Here is a 22103-nt window from a genome sequence, read left to right on the forward strand (position 1 = left end):
CTCTCTCTCTCTGTCTCCCTTTCTCTCTGTGTGTCTCTGTCTCTTTTTCTTCCCTGGCTCCCTCCCTCCTCCTCTCCTCTGCTTTTCTGGCTTTCTTTATTCCCCGCCCCCAGTCTCAATTTCTATTCTTAATCTGCTTCAAGGGGGGAAAACTGAGTCAGGAAAGTGAAGGGAGATAGGGAAGTGATCTAGAAAAAGGGACAATTGAGGACCAAGGGGTATCTGCTCAGCAACATCCACGTGCCTGAACTGGGAGCTTCTTTGGGGACCAGCTTGGAGGCTCTATTCCATGCTACATGGGGAAGCAGGGTGCACAGGACCCCACATCTACAAAGCAGCTAGGTCAGTGCTCAGCTGGAGTAGAGGAGTTCAGAAAGATAAGGAGACGCAGGACGAAGGAAGCACCATGGTCTTACTCCAGAGCATGTGGACTGTGTGATTTAGATATGAGCAGCTGAAGCAGTGATTTTGAAAGTGTAAGTGATTTTTCTTCTTGCTTGAGAGAAAGATTCAGTGCCTATTGCTACCTATTTTATACTACCTGTGGGCCAGCATGCCTGTGTCTGGATTCCAGATCTGTTCTCTGCGTGCGTCCATGTGTCTGTCTGTGTGCTCTGTGCACGTGCATGTTCCTGTAGGGGATGGAAACCCTGTGGGAAAGCTGACATCTCACACCTAGGCAAACAACGCAGAGGTTAAACTCACAGTGTTCACTTCGCCTATCTTGCCCATTCATTTCAAATCAATTAAAAAAATAGCTGCCTCAGTTTAGCTGTTCATTTGTGTAAATTACTTATTTTGAGCACCTCATTTGTTTATTTGTTCACTCGGCATATGGTGACTTTTACTAACTTTAGGCTGAGAAACTTCCGAGAGAAAAAAAGACTGTCTCTATGCTAGGAGTGCATGGTGTTTCCATTTAATGCTTCTCACGGCAGGGTGATTGATTTCTCCTTTTCTCCAGTGTCCAATAGGAAGTGGATTCTGGTATTGTCCTTTTAAATCTGAAATGATAGAGTAAAATAAGAAAAAAAATATAGAAGGCTTGTGATAAATCAAAAGAAAGAGATGTGAATGGTCCCCAAAAGACTAGTGTGTGTTTATTGACCAGGTCCATTCAAAGTGTGTGTGTGTGTGTGTGTGTGTGTGTGCGTGAGAGAGAGAGAGAGAGAGAGAGAGAGAGAGAGAGAGAGAGAGAGAGAGAGAGAGGCTACACACAGAAAGGCACACTCCAAAACAGTATTGATTGTTTTCTATTGATTGTGTAGGCTGCGGCTGCTGAGAGAGAAAGCCCGAGATGTTTACTGGGGAAACCAAGAGGAGCATCTGTCCCCTGTGCCTCTGAGAGGTGGGGGTGGGGGAGCTCAGGAGGAAGGAGGGGACAGGGAGTAGGTGGAGTGATGCACCAAACTTATTAGCTTTGACATCATCATTGTCTTTAAATGAAAACAAAAAAGCAGGAAGATAATTACAGGCAGAGAGAGGGAGAGAGGGAGAGAAAGGGAGCAGGAGAGACAGGAGGGAACGGGTCCCTTGACCTATATGTGGTTCATGTTGCTCTTTTTATTCATCTTTCCAGGGACCCACCAGGCTCCCAGAAGGTGAAACCAAGAGTTCTCAGCCTCATTTGGTCAGGAGAGCAGCAGACTGGCAGCCAGAGAACTTTACAGAGACTTGCAGCATACCAACAAGTTGGACGGGGATAAAAACCTCTCTTCAATAGTCAACAACCCTGAGCGCCAAGCTGAGGGAGTGCTCACCTACCCAGGCAGGCTGGAAGCTGCATGAACACCTGGCTGAGGACATCTGAAGAGCGGAAGTTAAGTACCAGCATCGATTTTTATGCCCCCAGATTATTTTTGCATTTTTAGATAACGAGCATCAAATTGTGTCTCAATCTAAAAGTTATTTTTTGTTGTTGTTGTTTTGTTTTGTTTTGTTTACCTAGCAATTTGCTTTAAGTTGAATATGTTTTGGGCAATGGCCTCAAAAGGAGAATCTAACTCCTAGGGAAGGAAGCAGAGGCAGAAGAGAACATTATAGACTAAGATTATATTGAACAAGCAGTTAGGGTGCTGTGTTTTTGAGAGAATTTGGCTTACGTCATACATACTCTTGTAGTATTAGTGAGGAGGGGCGTGCCTGAAAGAAGAAAAGGAAGCCTGAGGTCTCTGGGAGGAATTTCAAAGTAAGAACAGTTAACTTCATTCTGAAGGACTGAAATCAAGCAAGAAGAGAGGTCAAGGGAGAAGGCAGGAGAAAACCCGGCAGGGCAGCCAGAGGGACAGAAGCCACAGCGGGCTGGCTGAATTCCCAGGACAGGTAGCCAGGTGGGATATATTTTTGGGGCTACTTGAAAAAGTTTGGTTTGTGAATAGTTTCCCTGGTGACTTCAAATCCACTGCTGGTTGTCTTTTTCCTCTTCTCCCCATCATTTTTGTGTGGGACCCAGAAGCTGACCTCTGGTTCTGAGGAGCCAGCTGAGGGAGCTATGATGTGTTGGAAGGTCCTGAGAGTCAGTCTGGTGGTCCTGGCTGGGTGGGCATTCAGTACCACCAACTCAGAGCTGGGCTGGACACGCAAAAAATTCCTGGCCCAGAGGGAACAACTGAACCAGGTGTTGGAAGAGGAACACTGTTGGCTGGGGACTAAGATTCGAAGGCCCAGAACTGCTCCTCAGCATCATCTCTTTGGGGTCTACCCAAGCCGACTCCAAAGCTACCCAAGGCCCTATGCTGTGGGGAAGAAGCAAACCCAGTATGGAGGATGGAGTCAACCAGGCATGGAGAGACAGGCATCAAGCGTGGTTCCCCGAGACCTGACTGAGAACCCAGCAGGAGTGAGGAGGGAGCCTGAGCCGCCTGCTGCCCTGTGGGTAGGGGATGGTCCTATTGGGCAATCAGAGCTGCTGAGAGATGATGACACTTATCTTGGCAACGGAGGATCCAAGGAGGCTCTAGGTGAGCCTGAGACTCGGGGAAGCTCAGAAACTGCTGCCTCCACCATCACCACCTTTGCGTACCAGAAAAGACCCACAGCAGAGACCCGGAGGAAGGGCCAGGCCAGGTCTAGGCTTCCTCGCCAACTGCTGAAGAGGCATGCAGAAGACAGGACCAGAGACCCCCAGAATGCCCCTCTAGATTTCCAGCTCTGGCCTAAGGACCCCCTCAAGCACGGAGTTAGTGACAGTCCATTGGAGGGCACCATCCAAAATGGTGGAGGGGTCTCTGCCTGGGGAGCAGAGACCTTTAACCCTCAAGAAGGACTGCCTGTACTGTACTTCTCTGGGAAGAGGGAGCGGCTGCTGCTGCGTCCAGAAGTGCTGGCTGAGATTCCCCGGGAGGCGTTCACAGTGGAAGCCTGGGTGAGACCAGAGGGAGGACAGAACAACCCAGCCATCATTGCAGGTAATGTCCCACTCTACTCCTGGGCTTTCTCAGGTCCTGGGGGTGTGTGGCCGGCTCCATTTCAGTTGCGGGTAGACATAGAGCACAAGAAGGGGAACAGGATAAAGCAGACAAGCTAGGAAGGCTTGGCCAGAGGGGCTGTGTGGGTGTGGGGTTTATTTATCAGAGCAGAAGTACCACAGGCACCATCAAAGGAAAGATGACTCCTACCCACGACATCATTACCGCTATCGATCTCTTGGAGTTCTATACATTGTGTTTGCACTTAGGAGACTTCAGCTTAGCTCGTCCCCCCCCCCTTTTTTTTAAAGGGAACCGACTTGTATTCTTTGTCAAGGAGAAAGGGGAGTCACACCCTGCTTCTCATAGTCTAGTATGGGATACTCAGGCACCTCTGGAAAGCAGGTGACAGAGCAAGGATGGCAGCAGTGAGTAATGCCCAGCTGGGTCCAAACAGCATTGGAAAAAAGGCTGCCACCCTGGAACTAGGGAGAAAGGCAGCACCTGTTCCACGTCCTGGGGTCCCCTTTGCTTCACCCCAACAGATCTACTGGGCAGATGGGCTCTTCCAGGCCAGGGTCCTGACTTCTATCCATGGTGGTTGTTACATGAAGACCTAACTCTGAAAGTGTTATTTATCATGTCCAATTCTATAATGTTAACCAGAGGCGCTGGCTTGGGCTTGTTACCTGTGTTTATTTTGAATAACAGAGAAACACCTAGAAGGACAAAGAAAAGAGCTTGGTTTGGAGTTCTTGCCGCGAGAGGTTGATTTCTGGCAAGGGGTGAGGGAGGGATTTAACTGTATATTTTATCCTTCGGTGTTTCTTTATTCTTTTAGATATTCCACCAAGGGAGAGTGGGGACAATAAGCACAAAATGTAATGATATGTATGCAAGGGAATGTGACAGTGTGACCAGTTCGTTCATACCCTAACTAAAAAACAATCCGATACTTATCCAAAAAAAAAAAAATAATAATGGCACTAATTTGGATTAGTCAAACCCCCTCTTCTGTCTGTCAGTTCCATTCCATTGATGGAGACACTGAGGCAAAGAGGTTCATGTCAGAGACAGGCTAGGGGGAAAAATGTCAGAATTCCTGAATTTCTAGCCTCTCAAAAAAGCAAAACAAACAAACAAACAAATCCCACTCAGGTTGCCGAGTGCCGCCAAATGAGTTGCAGACTAGGCAAAAAATCTGGAGGGCAGGAGCCTCCTCCAGTGGGGTGTCGCTGGAACATCCTTGTGGACACTCTGTCTCCCCCTCTTTGGCTGTGATTTCTTATTTGGAATCTGGGATTCCCAGACACTGAGCACTCTCCAGTCATGTGGCTTTGCTTTATTTTAGTTTTGGGTGGGAGAGGGGGTGAGAGAAGGGGCCAGGCTGTAACTAGGTGGGGGCAGAGAAAGAATAAGACGGAAATCCTTATTCTGGAGCCAAAATGGAAGAAATAATGAGATGATTATCTGATCGGAGCTGGCAGCTTCACAGTTTCCCCCAGATGACATCTTCCTGCTGCCTAGTCTGGCTTCCTAGTGCCCATCTGCCAGGGAGACTGCGTGCTTGCAGTCTAGATGGAGGCCCACGGCTCTGACTATGCTTCCTCCTGCAGCAGAAACATAGAGACCTGGAATCAGTTCCCTGGCTGGGAAGAGTAAGAGGATCCAAAAGGAATATATGTGGGAGGCTCTGAGGGGTTATTGCTCGGGGTTATTAAAGTCCAATCCTGGAAAACAGGAACACGGCACCCAATCTCTGCATTTACCTCTCTAGTCCTGGATCACATTCTCCAAGGAGAGTGATTTAAGATTTGACTCCAGGTTCAGGATTCTTTGCCTCCCCTCTGGCATGTATACCCTCATCTCCGTGTGCCTCCCTGCCTTGCCTGTCTATCACCAGCAACTGTCTCCATACCACCACAGAACACTTCCAGGTTCTGAGCCCCTCAGAACCCTCTTAGCCTCTAAGCATGCAAAATTGGGAAGGAAATCTTCTTCAGCAATTTGGCTTCCAAAGTTTCCTTTTCCTCAAATCTAACTGGCTCCTGTGACATTTGGGGACTTCCCTCTTAAGTCTGCTTCTAGAAGGTGGAGGGTAGAGCATAATCAGACCTGTCTGTCCCGTGTTCCACCCTCTGTCTTTCTGCAGACTTGTGCATGGTTCAAATTATCCTCGGAAGACTTAGGGTAAAAGGCTGTGGGAGGCAGGGGTTAATAACAGGGTCTCTATTCTTTGAGCCCAGCAAGAAAGTTGCTGAGAACTTAGCATCCAGGTCCACTCATTGTTTCAAATGCTGTTATTTCACCTGCGAACAGCACAGCTAATGACAACGAGGTTGCCAAATCAAATTCTCAGTAGTAAGAGTCTCTACTTTGCATGTGTTTACACACATCTCTCAACAATCCATTTTTTTCTTTCTTCCAATGGCATGAGGACTCAAGACAGTCACTATTTGCTCCTAGTATGGTAGAACTTGAGTTACACAGAGTGACAAGGTAGAATCAAATTTGTGGGAGATACACACACACACAAGCCTGTAGCTGAACTTCTGTTGCTCCTCTGAGGGTGGGCCAGCAAGCTGCAAGACTTGGCTCACACTCTGCCGACAGCTTTCAAACCTCAAGTTCCGCCTACTTAACTCAAACCAGCTTCTAAATCTTCTACCTTCAATGCTTGGGGTATTTTCTCCTCAGCAGAGACCTCAAATAATTCAGTCAACACCAGTCACGGCAGAAGAAGCCCCTACCCACAGCTGTGGAGCCTTAGGGAAGAGTTCCAACACAGAGCACTAGGTGGCAGTCTTGTCTCATGCTCAGGAGACTCGGAAGCCACAAAGTGGGGAATGTCTCTCATTTCCTTGAGGGTTGTCCTGTCCCAGCCTCTGGGCTGTAATTTAATCACCTTCTCCCAAAATGTTGTTGGTAGGCATCCCTCGGGGTCCACTTCATATAAGTCTTTTTTTTTTTTTTGAAAGGCCTGTCTGGAATAGCTTAAGAGCTTTCTTGAGAGTTGTGACTAACTTGTAGTTCTAGCAAGATGTGAAGAAAACAAAATCAGCTAGAATTACCCTCTCCCTGCACTCTAAGTTCCCGCATTCTTCTGAAACAAGTCAGACTCCAGAATGAGTTGCAAGAATGCTTTTCATGAGGGTTGAGGGCAAAGCAGGGCATGCAAACTTCCCGTGCTGAAGACCCCTCCTGGCCACCCTCTGGGCTTTCTTAAACTTCTGAAGTTGCCTGTTTCCCACAGCTGGAGCTGACCTGTGGCAGTGAAGAGAGGACTGCTCCATGGTGGGGTTCTTCACAAAGGTAGCCAGTTAAAGGTCTGGCACACTGACGCTCTGTGGCAAGCTAGAAGAAGCCTGAGGTTAGGAGCCCATTAGGTTGGGCCATTAGAATTTAGTGGTTGAATAAGCCATCTTCTGTCCTATCCTAGTGTGAATTCCTTAAGGTCCAGTACCTAACTCTGAAACCATCTGAGTCTTTCCCGCCCCTTCAACTTCCTTTCCTCTCCTTCAATCCCAACATACACAAAAGAGAACATTTTAATAGGTTCCTCCGCACCCATAATTGATTTCAAATGTTCCCTGAAGTCGCCCAGCTGAGTAACCACCTGCAGCTCTGAGCTACAGGACACTGAGTCATTAAGTCCATGGTAGGTTGGAGCCCAAGCCCAGAATTCTTAATCCAACAAATATTTATTGAGTGCCTTGCCATGAAAAGTGTGGCAAGTCATTGAGGGGGATACAGAGATGTCTGAGAAGCTGTCCTTGACATGAAGGCAAGTGTTGGTCCGCTGAGTGCCCAAACTTTACAACATGTCCCAGTGTAGAGCCTGGGGACATAGAGACTTGGAATTGAATTTGTCTTTGACACGAAACGGGACAATCCTCTCTGGCAATCCATCCAGCTTTTTTTTTCTTTCTGAGCTATTCTTTTCTCACGCTGAAAAATCAAAGGAAAAATAGAGTTACATATATATGATTCCATATATGATTCCATATGAAATGAAGTTGGAAAAAATTCCCAAACAAAAGACAAATAAGGAGACACCCTGAAGAGTGAAGTGTTTCCAGTAAGTTGTGTAGATAAACTTCCCGATGCAAGATTTGGCTGTGGGACTTGAATACTTACCAGAGACATGAAAGGTATTTAGCAGGAGACATCGAAATTAAGTTAATTTCTAATTTAATTCTAATTTTTTCTCAGCAGAGATATTAACATAATTTCCTTAGGAATTTAATTTTATAATCTATGAAACAGGAATGACTGTAAGTAGTTTATTCTTCACAACATGTCTCAAGATAAAAGTGGTATGTCAGGGACTGTAGGCTAAGAAGTCCAAAAGAATCAATTTATTTCATTAAAAACTTTCATCTGATTTTTATATTTGAGCAGCACTATTTCAAATCAGTTGGGCAATGGTGCTAAAATGTTTGTTTTTCTGAGCAATAAGCCTTATTGACTATCACATGAGATCTGAGCTTACTTAATAGAAAAAAAGTACACATTTATCAGAGTTTCCTGATAGCCAGAGACTGCTGACGTCATGTCCCTCTTCAGAGCCTATTGCTAGCCTTTCTGTGTGAGTGACATGTACGGGATGACGTTTTAGGGTAAAGAGTTCCTGATCATCGGGAGTGCAGGGCTTTGAAGAAGGCATGAGGGCATGGATGGAGGAGAATACAAGGAGGCCACGTTGATCCTGCGAACTGACACAGGCAAGGAGCAGGTCTGCTTCTTTCCCAGGGCTCCCCTAAAGACAGGGGTCTCTGCCCTGCCCTTTGATTGCTTTTCTGTAGGCAGCAATGGTCAAGTCAGAGTGTTTGTCCTCACTAGACCCTGGGGAACCACCTAGTTTCTCTCACATCCAACTTCTGGATCAGGACTCTGATTTCCAGGGAAATATGTAGTGACCCTTTTTCTCGCACCCGAGCAGTTCATGTGAGGGTCCATGGTTGTCTCCTGGGGTGGCCCTGCCCTCTCTAGTGACCGGGAGATGCATGAAGGAAGCATATGACTTGATGGTTGTGACTTAACATCCTTGCTTTAGAATTTTCATTGTGAGACTCTATGGCTCCTGGGGAGAAGCATGTGGATGTTGTTTGGTTTGAGTGGCAGCTCTGACCTCTCAAGATCACCTTTGACAGCTCACTCTGGTACCCTCATCCCTAGGAGCCTCGCTGCTGATACGTGTAGAGCGGCCTCTCTTTGTGTGTCTCTCCCTCTGTCTCATCTCCTTCTATAGATCTTCTTGAGTGCTTTCCTGGACTGCACACTCCTTCTTAGGCCTGGCTCTCATTCCTATCAACTGAACATCCCCGAGGAGCAATATGCATAGTCAACTAGTATTTGTCATCCCAAAACACCTACTGGGATGTTAGAATCAGATAATTCTAGAAATTATGTTTGTAGAGTAAACTTGGTTTAGACAATTGAATTCCCATTGGGATGAGAAGAACTTTCTGGAACTGGAGGCTTTTTTTATAGGGATCCAGGGCAATAGCTGTGCTGTTCTGCTATTGCTGCCTACAGAGTGTCTGAAGAGCAGCTGAAGGAAAGGGCTGAGCGCAAGGTTGCCCACTTGCCTTCAGTAGAGGTGCCTCTCTCATCTATCTCATATGAACAAAAGTTTGAATATTTTAAGGGAGTTTCATCCTCATCTATAGACCAAGGGCTGGCATATTATGGCCCTGTGAGCCACATCATCTCCAAAGTTGAAGCTGTTTTTATAAATGAAGTCTGATCAGGCACACCACGCTCATTTGATTATGTGTTCCTTGTGGCTGCTTCCATGGTGAATGGCAGAGTTTAGTGGTTGTGACAGAGACCGCACAGCCTGGAAAGCCTAAAATATGTATGGTCTGGCCCTTCATCACTGAAGTGGGAAGTGTGCCAGTAACTGATCTGGAGCATCGCTTCATGGACTTCAATGTGCACAGAGGCCGGCTGGGATACACCTAGAAGCAGATTCAGAGGGAGTATGTTTTTCAGGGATTCAACACAGGGAGCTCTTTGACCACAGATTGTGTTTGTATGGAGACCACCCCTCCCTGACATGGCAAGGATAAGGGAAGACCAGATCCTCCTACAGTTGATTCTGGCCCAGGTATCATCAAAGGCCTTCCAGAACACTCTTCGATTGCTTATTTCTTCTCTCCTCTTCCTAGGGTCAGACTAATACCATGGGCTGGTGGCTCTCCCAGCTTTCTCTAGCTCTTCCCATCTTTTCTTTCAGAGTTGTTTTTATCTAACAAAATCTTTGCATATTTAACCCCGTTTTGGCATCTGCTCTTATACTCTGCTCCCCAACTGCAGATTTGGGTTCTGTTTATTGGGGAAGACTGGGACTCTGAATGCCTCACAAGCTCCTTTAGGGCTGCTGCTGCTCATGGGGACTGGTAAACGACACTCCACATTTGTGAACAGAGGGTCGTGGGTGGCAGGCTTTTTCTGAAAAAGACCAGATGCTAAATAGTTCAGGCTTTGTAGGCCATACAGCTTATGATGCAACTCCTAAGCTCTGCTCCTAGTAAGTGCTCATCACCGCAGCTGATGCACAACCACACTGGTCGGCTGTGCTCCAATAAAACTTTATCAAAGCAAGTGTCATGCTGGGCTTTGCTCCTCAGTAATTGTTTGCAGAGCTTTGGTGTAGAGGGTTCTTCCGGAAGACCATGCTTCTTCTATATTTCTTCTGGCCTCGTTTTCTCATTCCACATGATCCATGCTAATCCATCACATTCTATTGTGTTCCACCTGGTGAACTCCAAACAACAGGCTTATAGAGAACATCAAGCCACCCAGGAATCACAGGGCATTAGATTCTGAAGCATCATAAAGGAGAGGAAACAGAAAGATAGAGCTGATAGGGCTCCCTTATAATACCATGACATTTCCCTGAGTGCTTGAGCCCAGTCTGGTTAGGGCTTGGCATAAAGTCTTGTAACTTTAGATCCAAGACTTTTGAATCATCTAATTGTCCAGTGTGGGGTCGTTGGCGATGGATTTCCTCTGAGCACGACAGGGTGATCATCCCATTGCTTCACTCCTTCTGCCTTAGTTGCCTTTCCTCTCTTCAGTCCTCCAACCTTGTTAAGGTTCAAGGCTCTTGCAGGACTGTTTGACCTCGGATGCACAATGCACTGAGTGAGGCTTCTGAATTCAGGTGGCATGGTGGGCTCTTGGTGCCTGTCCCTAAGGGGTTTGATCTCTCCCAGTACACAAGGACTAGATGGGAACCCCAGAGGCCTTTGGGTGTCCTTTCAAGCATGGAACACAGGTTGCTAAGAGTGACAAAGGCAGAGCTGTAAAGTGGAAATCACCTTTGGAAGAACAAGCAAATCTGTCTGTTTGCCTGTAACCAGCCACACGTTGTCCTTCCTTGCCTCTTACTTCCTTCCTTCTGTGCTTTTTCCTGTTCCTCTGGGACGGGCCTTCTGATTCATTCAGAATGTGTATGCCAGGAGGTCTGGCTCCCTCTCCTTCCTGTTTAAGTTCAGACCTTGCAGAGGCCAAATAAACACCTTATTTGGCATTTATTAAGGAGAAGGCAACACTTTCATTTGGATCTTGAGGCCATGCACCCTGCAGGTTCAGGAGCTTGAGTTCCTGATGTCACAAATAAGTACATAAATCTCATGCCTCTGCCCATGAGGGCATGGAGCTAGGCTTCTCCAGGGCCTCATTGGATTTGTTTCTGTTCGCATCACATACACCCTTACTCTTGTCCCTGCCAGAGAGCATATTTTATGGCCAAGTATGTGCCCCCCAAATAACAACATTCTTCCCTTCCTGTGTTTGCTACCTGCTTTAAAACAATCTTACTTAAAAAAGAAAGAAAACAGCCAGGAAATAAAACTCAGGGCAAACAAAAACAGTTTTCTCTATGACTCAGAAGTCACTGGTGGAGAAAAGTGGTTCTTCTCAAATATACAATAAAGCAACGGGAAGCCAAGGCTTCAGAGCATTTTGAAGTTGAACTGTTGCCCTGGCAACCAGTTGGGACAGCAAGGGCAGTAGTTGTGGCTCATTGCTAGTTTGGCAGTCCAGTTACCTGACCAGAGGTGAAGTCACAGAGCCTTGAAACACTGATCAGGCCTTCCATTCTTTAGGCACTAACTTAACATTTTCTCTCCTTCATCCAAGTGCTTGTTGTATATCCTGGGCAGGTTATAAAAGTACTTTCGTATTATACATGTTCATTCATTCATTTGCTCAACACTTATTAAGCTTCTATTCGGTGAAGTATCAGACATTATGCCCTCTGTTAGAAAATTAAGAATAACTAAGGGTTGTGCCTACAAGATGTTCACAGTCTGATTAGAGGCTTTTTATAAATGATTATAATCTTTATCAGGGGCATAACTAGCTGTGTGAGGATGAGCCATAAGCAGAGTCAGGTCTGGCTGGTGACAAACTAGGGCAAAAGTGAAAGACAGTGTCAGATGGCACAAGGTGCCAAGAAATCCACTAGGGTGGGGACTGGGACTCAGCAGGTAGGAGTCATAGACTATTTTAAGGAAAACTATTTCACTCCAGTTGGATAGAAGAAACATTCTATTTAGTAGAGTTATTGATAAGAGGAGGAGAATGAAGGATGTTAAGGAAGGTGATGTGGGATGTCCTTCTGTATATGTGTTGCTCTTATTGGTTAATGAATAATGCTGCTTTGGCCTATTGTGGGGAAGAATATAGCCAGGCTGCAAGAGATACATACTGAGAGTAGGCAGAGTCAAGGAGATGCCATGTAGCTGCCAAAGGAGGCAGATGCTATGTAGCCGCCCAAGAAGCAAGAGTTAACAAACCATGAACTTCATGGTAAAATTTAAAATAATAGGAATGGGTTAATTTAAGATGTAAGAGTTAGTTAATAAGAAGCCTGAGCTAATAGGCCAAACAGTGTTGTAATTGATATAGTTTCTGTGAGATTATTTGGGTATGGGCAGCTGGGAAACGAATGAGCAGTCTCCATTTACAGGAAGGATACTGTCAGGAGTAAAGACAAATTCAGGTTGATCTTATTTGTTGTTAACAGAGCTCCAAGACTCAGGGCAAAATGTTAAAGAGCTAGTGATCTCAAGTGAGAGACAGTATAAACATAGGGGAATAATAGGAGATGAATAAGCATAAATATAAAGTGTGCAAAGGTGGACTCAGTTATTGCAAGGGGTTATCACAGTGCTATTTCCTTGGCAACTTCCATAAGGCTGACTTTGTGTCATGCACTACAGTTTAGACTATGCAACTCGAGAGGTCTTCAGGACGGTGTGAATGGCAGAACGGACGGAAAGTGGAGAGCTCAGAAAGCAATAGGACATTGCCTGGGGTCATGTAGCTAGTGCACACTGAGCTGAGAATCTAGCCAGAGTACACAGAGCCAAGGTCACCCACCTGTGGTGGACAGAGCTGAAGTCTGACCTTGAGATCCTGCCTCAGGGGCAACCCCTCTTCTCTCTTTAACTTCTTACCCTCTTCCATTTTCTATGTCAGTGAAGGTCCCATCCACACGGACTGAGCTACTATGTGTGACATTGAAATCATTTTAATTTAATATAATGTAGAACCAGAGGCAGCTCCTAGCTCAGTTTATTTTTTTCGTTCACTCGCTCACTGCTTCATTTATTCAGCAGAAAGTAGGTATTCCATATTTTTTAAACCCCCTACGTCACACAGAACACGTATAAACATGAACCGTAGCAACCGTCTATCTTAGACAATGTTTATTTCAAGGCACATTAATAATTTGAAATAATTGTATAATAGAATATCCCTATAATCCTTATTATCCAGTCCATGGCATTGATCCTGAAGCTAGAGGTAATTTGGAGCAAGATCCTTCCTTGGGTGTGGTGGCCTTAATGGGTCCTTGGACAGAGCATCGGGTATGATTGGCCTGAACTCAACCAGGGGTAGGCCATGACCGAGGAGAGGCCTGAAATGGTAGCCTCACCCTCTTTGTCTCTTTGACTCTGTGCTTTCAGCATTTCTAGGAAATGAGCAGTGTTATATGGCAGTGTGTAGCTCAGACCCTGAAAAGGGAGGCAGCTGTTCCCTTCTGTTCTTGGCAGTTCTTCCAACATGCTCCTTCCTGACCCTGCCTTCTCCTAGCCTGCAACATTCCTCAGAGTTCCAAGTCATAGTCCCAGCAGGTCTACTCAGCAGGTGAGCCTTCTGGTCTCTCATTAGCAAATCCAGACATTTCTGGATCTCAGCTATTGCTGTGTCACCCAGCCTCTGGGCAGATCCTGGGAGAGAGTGGGTACCTTGTTTTAATGAATAGATAGAGAATATTCTGGACCTTGTAGACACAGAGCTTGGTTTCTTCTGACTACTCAATAGGAAGCATATCTCAGAGTTATGGACTATTTGGGAGTTCTTTCTTTCCTCTCCACGTGGTCTACCTGTTCCCTGTTTCTGTGTAAACTATTCCTCCTGTAAATGTACTGCCTATGATTCCTCCTCCAGTGAAGTTTATTACCTCTAACTGTTGAGAAGCTTCACCAACTCTGGGATTTGGACTTCTAGTTTTGAGTCCATTACTCACAATGTGTAATCCGTCACCTGCAAAATTGGAGCTACAGTAATTTTGCTCTAAGAATGCTGTGGGACAATGGTCTTGTACCCTGTAAAGATGTGGTACTTGTATTTTGATAAAATACTGATTGTCCAGTAGCAAGGCAGGAAGTGTACGTGGGTCAACCAGGCAGGAAGTATAGGCAGGATGATCAGAACAGGAGAATTCTGGGAATAGGAAAGACACAGTCTGCAGTCATCACCAGCTGCAGAGGAAGCGAAATGAGAATGCCTCACTGATAAAGGTACCAAACCACATGGCTAGCACAGATAAGATTATAAGCTAATTTAAGATGTAAAAATTAGTTAATAAGAAAGCTTGAGTTACTAGTTCAACCAGTTTATAATTAAGGTAGACCTTTGTGTGTTTCTTTGGGACTGAATGACTATGGGACTGGGTAGGACAGAAACCTCTGTCAATATAAGAATGGTGATTACATTGAACAAACCATGAGTTTGGTGTTATACTTACTTGGCAGGAAGTCCCTGAGTAGTGCTGGTGGCTGTTTCATCTTTGGTGGTGCAGAGAACTCTGCTAGCTAGGTTCTCTGGGTCTGCCTTCTTTGCTTCTCTTCCTCATGGCCTTCCTTACCCATGTTAGTATTTAAAAACTCCTTTGGCTTGAACACTTGCTGCCTGCACATCCACACAGTTCATGGACTTATTAGCAGTGGAACCTCAATTACCTGAGTCCTGGGCAAACAGTATCCTTAACCAGCTAATGGTTTGCCTACTCTGCCTTTTAGGTAAATAGAAGGATGCAATTGTAAGATGAGACTGAAAAAGAAATCTAGTCACTAAAACCCTTCATTAGAACATGGAACAACCTTTCCTCTTTCTATAGCTATATCCACACTCTCAGGTGTGAATAGAGAGAACCAGCTGGGACACTGAGAGATGAAGATTCTAGACATTTGTCTGGGCAAACAGCAGCCTAGTGAGGCACACACAGGGAAAGACATTTTTCCTAGAGTCAAACGGCGGCAGCTTCTAATTTGGTTTCATTTCAGCTCTTCCTGGATGCTTCTGTTTAATTTAAATTTCTCATTGAAAAGTAGAACAAAAGATTTTAGGAAGAATTTTTAGTGAGATATGATTTTCTCTTCTTTTCTATTTTTCAAATGGTTTTAGTCCTTATTTAACCCTAACTATCAGTTCATTAGATGATCACATATTTTTCCTTTGTCCTGTCTCCTCAGAGATCAAGCAGTCAGAGTAATTCCAGGCAGGGGTTTACTCAGAGGTCTGAACTAAGAGAATGCTCTTTGAACACAGGCCTCTGCAGACTCACCTGGGTTCAATTTGAGAACATAAGTCCTGGCTGTCTGACACAGTTGTACAGTTACACAAAACCACTGTGAAAATTTAGGTCTGACGGGCATAGCCTTCAAGTATGTGGTCTGTCTCTCAATGCTTTGTTCCTTGAAAGCAGAGGCCTCTTAGGTGACTTGTGACTACATGGCAGAGGTATGAACATGAACATTTAGGTATTACTAGGTAAATTCAAATAGTGGGTATAACTGAATGATTATAGTAGCCACTGGGCAAATGATTTATAGAGATTAATGTATCACTTTAAGAAATCTTGCTCTGCCGAGTCTATTGTCATCTGACCATAAGTGGTAGGTTATTTGCAAAGCAAAGTCTCTCCTTCAAGCTTGCTTTAATTTATGACTTCTGAATACTGCAGGACCACTGAGTATGCATGGACTATTATTTAAGTATACCTTAGGGTGGTATGGATTCTGTAAATTGACCCCACTAAAGGGCAATTCTAAACAAGTGTCTGAGAGGCTTCTCAAAGTCATTTATCTGATGGAGAAACGAAACAATAGGAAATTGGAATTGGAGCTGTTTCTCAGGTATTAGAGAAGAGTTCACGGGAGGTAGAGGTAGAAGATGGTGGAGAAAGGGGAATACGTGTTGCTGAGGGTACCACTGTGTGTCTATGTCTCTCTGAGGTTTAATGGGCTCTGGAGGTCATGGTATTATGTCAGGATGAATATTTGCCCTATTCTAGACTCTCTCTGGTGTATGACTTTGTCTCCCTCAGAATCTGCATTTCTTGCCTCCTGCATCTGGAGAAGAATTTATGCTGCACTACTGGCCTTCCCATTTTTGTTAAGGGGAGAGATTAGCTTGATTGGAAAGCAAGCTACAGACAGCTTTCAACCTTTGATGAGAAACAGCAGGCTGCTCCACCCCTCTCTCCACTAGAGATGCTCACTGTGCAAACCCTAGGCAGTCAACTTCAAGCTGTTGACTAGCTCTTAAGTGAATTCCTTAGTTACAGAATCACCGTAGCTCACTGAGGCTCAGGAACTTCCATACTGTTTGTTCTGAAAGGCAATTATAAAGGGCTCAAATGACATGTCAATAAATACGCAGATAAATAAATAAATAAATAAACAGAATTCCCCAGGTTTTAAATTGCTCAGACTTTCTTTCCCTTCTCCCCAAAACCCTTCTTGGTAGCAAAAACTACACATAAGAAACACTATGATACTTATTAAACTTCAGTTATTTGCTCAAGTGAGGAAAAACAATTCAGTATTGCTCAAATATACTGAGATGATGGGTGACATCTGGCAAAGCACTGAGTCTGGAGGAAGCTGCCCAGATGAGTTAGAGGGGACAAGGATGAGGAGGGCTCTTTACTCTCCCCTGTCCCCAGTAGTTAATGGAAGAGGAGGTGAGAGTCAACATGCCTCCTTATAGGCCCTGACTCTGGGGCAGAACCAGACTAGGTCAGCTGAGTAGCTACTTCCTCTGTGGGAGTGAGCTGTAGAGGGTGAAAGATTAAATACTATGTTTTAATTAGGGAAAACAGAGTTGTTGTGTGACATGTTTTCAGTTGGGAGGATGCCGTTGACAACTCTGCTAAAAACTTCCTGTGGATCCAAGCTAGTAATGACATTTATTCCTACCATGGGCAAGATTCAGGCCTTGATAAAATGGGAATTGGGGGAACTCTAAGGAAGGATCGTCAGTTCTCAGAGAGCTTGTAAGTTTCTTGAAGAAATGGACCTTCATGTGCTAAATAATGACCTTAGCCACGGGTACACCACAGACTGCTCAATGGGTGCTGATCATTCTTAATAGTTCTACAAGTGTTAGTTAGTGTTTTTCCATCTTCTCTCTCATGCTCTAAGTCAGTACTACTGTATTATCTCCATTTTATGGATCTGGAAGCTAAGGTAAGCAGGACCATCTCATGTTGCTCAGGGTTGTGGTGTTACTCTTTGTCTGATCCAGTTACTCTACTTCATAGTCTGCTTTTTCAAACACACACACAGACACACACACACACACACACACACACACACAATTGCTAAGCAACCTGATTTTTAGCTGACTGATGACCTGGCCTTTCTTGGTCATTTCTTGGTCTCCAAGGCTTGTTGGGAAGATGTAGGGCTCTTGGGATGGGGTAGGGATATCCTAGGGATGCCCTGGAAACTATGAAGGCACTGACCACTTTTCAGCAAGGCACATTACAACTGTAATTTGATTACTCTGATAGCAACTCTGGCCTCCATGGATTAGTGCTCACTTTCATTATATATGTATTATATTCACTTGATGAAATTTCAGCCCAATCAAAATTAATCAACACTTATTCTCCAAGAAACAGTTTGCTCTGACTGACTTGAAATCCTGCTAACTGGGGACTTGGGTGTAGCCTAGTGCGAGCCTGTGGCTTTAATATGTGCACTGTATATTTGATCCCTACTAACATTAGAACAAAACAGATGAAGCTAGAAGTATAGCTCAGTGGTAGAGCACCTACCTAGCACATGGCAGACCGTGATTCCACTTCGGATATGATAACGACAGGCACAACTCCTGTCCTCCTGGGGTCCTGCTACTCATCACATAGTGAGGTTCAACACCTCAGTTTCACTTGCAAGTCTGTCAGAAGGCATGACTTGCAAGGTATTTCTTGCAAGCATTTCTTGAGTTCTGCTGAGTCCAAATCTTTATGTCTCTAGATCAAGTTTCAGCCTGCTGATACCAGGTAGTATGCAGAAGCTGTGATTTGGTTCAGCTTCCTGTGTTACACCATCTCCACCCAGTCACAAGACCAATCCCAAGAGTAGCTAACCTGTACGGACACAGTGCCAGAACCCATGCTATCTACGTTCTCTAGGATCACATTTGAGCCCCCTTTTCTGAGGCTATGCCCCTCTTTAGGTTCTGATATTCCACACCATCATTATTTGCTTCTCCTGTCTGTGCAAGCCTGCCTGGTGGACACCCACTGTATGCCTGGGTGGCCTGTGGAGCGTCGGGGAAATCACCCTTCCTGGCTTCTCTCATCCATGTCTGTGATGAGAGCATGACTGAAATGGAAAGTGTTCTGTAAAGAGAGGCTGAAATGTTTGCTGGAAAGATGCTAGTGAGATGGTCCCCAGGGGACTTTCCCCAACTCTGTGCTGTAATTTGTAAAACGTCGGACTCAGAGATGAAAAGCTGTGCCTGAGCCTGTCTTGAAAGAAAGTTATCTAGAACAGCTGGAAAACACCTCCTCGGGCTCTCTCTGTTTTCCTTTCTACCCAGCTTCCTGCTCACATAGTCCTGTATCTGCCAGGTTGACTGCTCTTTGATGGATAGCCTTTTTCTTTGTTCTCCTTGTCCTTTTTGCCCTTCTTGAAGCTCTCTACTGTGTATGTGTGTGTGGTGAGGAGAGGGTGATGGGTGTTGAGTAAGTACTTCTGCAGAAGGCGTCATATACATGTGTGGGGTAGACCCAGGCATAATTCCCCGAGAAACAACCTTGCCTTCTATTAGGCTGATTTATGATCATGACCTAAACTGCCCCCACCCGTTCCCCCCCTGCTTTTTTCCGTTTCCCTCCTAAAAACAAACTTGCACCATCCGGCATGTTTTTGCAGTTCTCAGAGTTGATGACACTGTGCATGACTCTTCTGTGTTGTTGATCGAAGCCTTACCTTCCTGGAAGCTGATGAAGCTTCTCTGAGAAGCAGGACTCTCGATCCTGATTTTCATCCCCCAGAGGTGCCGAGCAAAAACGCTGCCATGGGGATTTCTTGGAAGTTAGGCTCCTCCGCTGAGTTCTTGCCAAGAGCATCATTTCTGCCCAGACGTCACCTTCCCTCCTGCCTCTCTAGCTTGTTGTTTAGTGAACTCCTCTCTGAGAATCTGTCATGGATGAAGTCTCCAGGGGAGGCTTTGCCTAAGAAAAGCTCTCAACAAATTTCCTCATATGTGCTGTCTTCCAACTGTGTAGGCTCTGAAAGAAAGCAGCTCGTTATAGAACGGCTCGGGAAAAGCACATCGAACATACTGGGGAAAGTCAACAACTAGTTGCACAGCAAGGGGCATGCCTGAGCTCTTTTGGTTCCCTCTGTTCATTCCTATGCACCACATGCAACTTCAGGGTTATTGGGACCGGGCGGGAATACTCTATGTACCAGTCAGTACTTCCACAGCCCAGTTAGATTTCAGAGCAGAACAGATAGGGTGAAGGAACAAAAACCCATCATTTCTTGACCCTATGGGAAATTCAGATATCTAATCTAAAACCCCCTTTTACCAGTGAAGTCCCAAATGACCTAGATGAATAGATTAAAAAAAAAAAAACAGCAGTACAACAAGACTTAGCTGGCTGCCCACTTCAGTGAGGATGGCCAAGATCGAAGACTTCCCATGCTAGATGAAACTTAAGGTAATTTTTGAAGGGCCTCTCAATAGATGGGCAATTTTCAGATAATGTGATGGATATAACATAGTTCGTGGTTCTGGGACCATAGTGGGAATGTTGTTAGGAAAATAGCATGTCTGTGAGGTATGCTTAACTGGGGAGATCCAGGAGAATGAACACAGCTCACCCTCAGCGTTGGGCCTATGTAGCCTCATCACAAGGAACACAAAATCTTCATTTGTCTCAACACTGAAAAAAATCGGCTTACTGTTCCAGAAATACAGACAGGTTTTCTGTTTTATGGAAGTAAAAGGCACAGGATGCCACCTTTACTATTGCTGTAAAATCAGAATTAGAAAGACAATGGCTTCCTGAATGTCAGCAGGTCAGTTTTCTATTTCTTTTCTTTTGTTTTTCATTGACATTTACAATTCCTAGATGATTGTTTTCTTCCTCATTGGGAGCCAGTGTGGAGTTTTCACCTCTGTCTGGTCTTAGTCAAAGCCAATGACAGACGATTCCTAGAGGGAGATGACAGATTGGGAGAGAAGGGAGACAACACTGAACTGGAGAGGTGGGGACAGCTCCTGGCGGGGGTGCTTCCTAGTTTCATTTTCTTCAAGTCTGGGCTCCTCTTTCATCATTACAGATTTAATTGTGAAATAATGGAAGCCACTGTGGTGAAGTCACTTTCCTGCCCTTTGCAATACCTTTCCTCGGCACCCTTCTCTGTGGCCACAGTTCTGGATTCAACAGAACGAGTATCCTTGCTCGGCCTTGGGTCCTTAAGACTTGGTAACTGTTTATCACAGACAAGCCTGTGGACCACCAAGAAATGTTATCAAATATTCAGCAAGTCTGCCTGTCAATGGGGGTTCTGGCTGATGACCTTGCTGGTCACTGACTTTCTCCTCCAAATTATTTCCAGGTGTGGATTTGGGCCTCTGCATTTTCCAGGCGGCACAGAAAAAAGGGCAACCTGTAAATCTATTAATGCCACATTTGTTAGCACATGTCCTTCTTTTTGCTTCCAAGCAATAACATTATTGAAAAAGATTTGAAGTATTTTACTGTAATCGAGAGAATATGGGTGTCTTGGTTGAAAAGACTTGGTTTCGATCTCTGCTTTTGGCACTTGCTAGATGAGAGACTGTGAATCGCTTTCCCCATCTTTCAGTGCTCAGTTTTTGGTCTTCAGGGAAGAATATTTCAATTCGGAGCCTACATTTGTGGAACATTAATAGGGATGGAATACGAACCATGGTTAGAACACAACAAAGCTTTAGTTAAAGGTAGCTCAAGTTTCTTTTATTTCATCTTGGCATAAGGAGCAGCTCTAAGCATAAAGAAAGGATTCACAACATTCAAAGAATCAGGGTAATGTCTATACAGGGACTGCGCTTAAAATTTCCTGACTAACCAGTTGCTCACGACACTCTATCTCTGAGGCTCACATTTTATTAGAATTGTTCATATTGCTCTGAGGATAATTTAGTTTGAAAGAAGGACAATTTTTTTCCCTAAGGGTAACTGATGCTATTAATTTCAAATGCTAGTAATTAATAGTAGTATAGAATTGAAAGCAATTTTTTTCTTGAAGACACTTGAGTGTATGACCTGTTAAGGTCACCACAGCTTCTAAATATATTGTTTTGAGAGTTCAGAACACAAACACAATGACCAAGATATAGATAAACTCCCCAAATTTATTTTATCCCCTTAAACACGCAGTTTAATACAACATAAGGTGTTTAGCCATGTGTAAATTTAGTAAACATCGATATATATATATATATATATATATATATATAACAGAGAGCAGCGGGAAGGGAGCACTGGAAAATTATTATCTAAGTTTTAAGAGGATGTGATTCAAATGTTTGGCTTCAATCCCACCGCCACCCTTTGAGTTACATCACTTGAACTGATTTTTCTAACCATGGGCTATCAGAGTTCATTTTGTTGCTGAGTGACTTCATAAATCATATTCACGATCTGGTCCCTTTGTTCTTCCCAAGAATGTGGCTTTGATGAATAAACACCAGTTATAATGTGTTTGTTTCTATCACATGTACATCCAAAGTTATAAAATCCCACTCTTGCACAAGCTCTGATTTTACCACGTATACTGTGTTGGCTCCCATCATGCTGGTTCTGCCATCCTCTGTGCTAGACTGAGAAGAGAGAGATGTGTCCTCAATATGGTGATTCTGTCATTTTTCTTCCCTGTGAAACAAAATTTAACATGTTTTTGCTTGGTGGGGTCAACTGAGAAGGGCTGAGAGTCTTTCCTAAGGGCACATGGGAAGCTGTGCCAGGCTGCCCCGCAGTTTCATCTTATAATTAAAGGGCCATAAAGAGAAGGCTTGGAATGGACAGATTTTATTCACAGGTACGACTGGTGCACAGGTAGACATCCAATCACTCAAGAACTGGATGGGTGGCAATACTTA

At 44.7% G+C, this 22103-nt stretch overlaps 1 protein-coding gene across 1 annotated transcript in view; it reads left to right on the plus strand.

Moving 5' to 3' along the window:
- Positions 1–1497: 1497 nt before the first annotated feature.
- Positions 1498–22103, plus strand: part of Pappa2 (pappalysin 2) — a 240885-nt gene continuing 220279 nt past the window's right edge. The window contains exon 1 of the mRNA XM_048421621.3: positions 1498–3407. Coding sequence (XP_048277578.3) covers positions 2492–3407 — 916 coding nt within the window. The 5' untranslated portion in view covers positions 1498–2491. The remainder of the gene's footprint in view (positions 3408–22103) is intronic.

This window comes from Myodes glareolus, chromosome 5 (genome assembly GCF_982192425.1).
Source record: "Myodes glareolus chromosome 5, mMyoGla1.1, whole genome shotgun sequence".
Classification (NCBI taxonomy): domain Eukaryota; kingdom Metazoa; phylum Chordata; class Mammalia; order Rodentia; family Cricetidae; genus Myodes; species Myodes glareolus.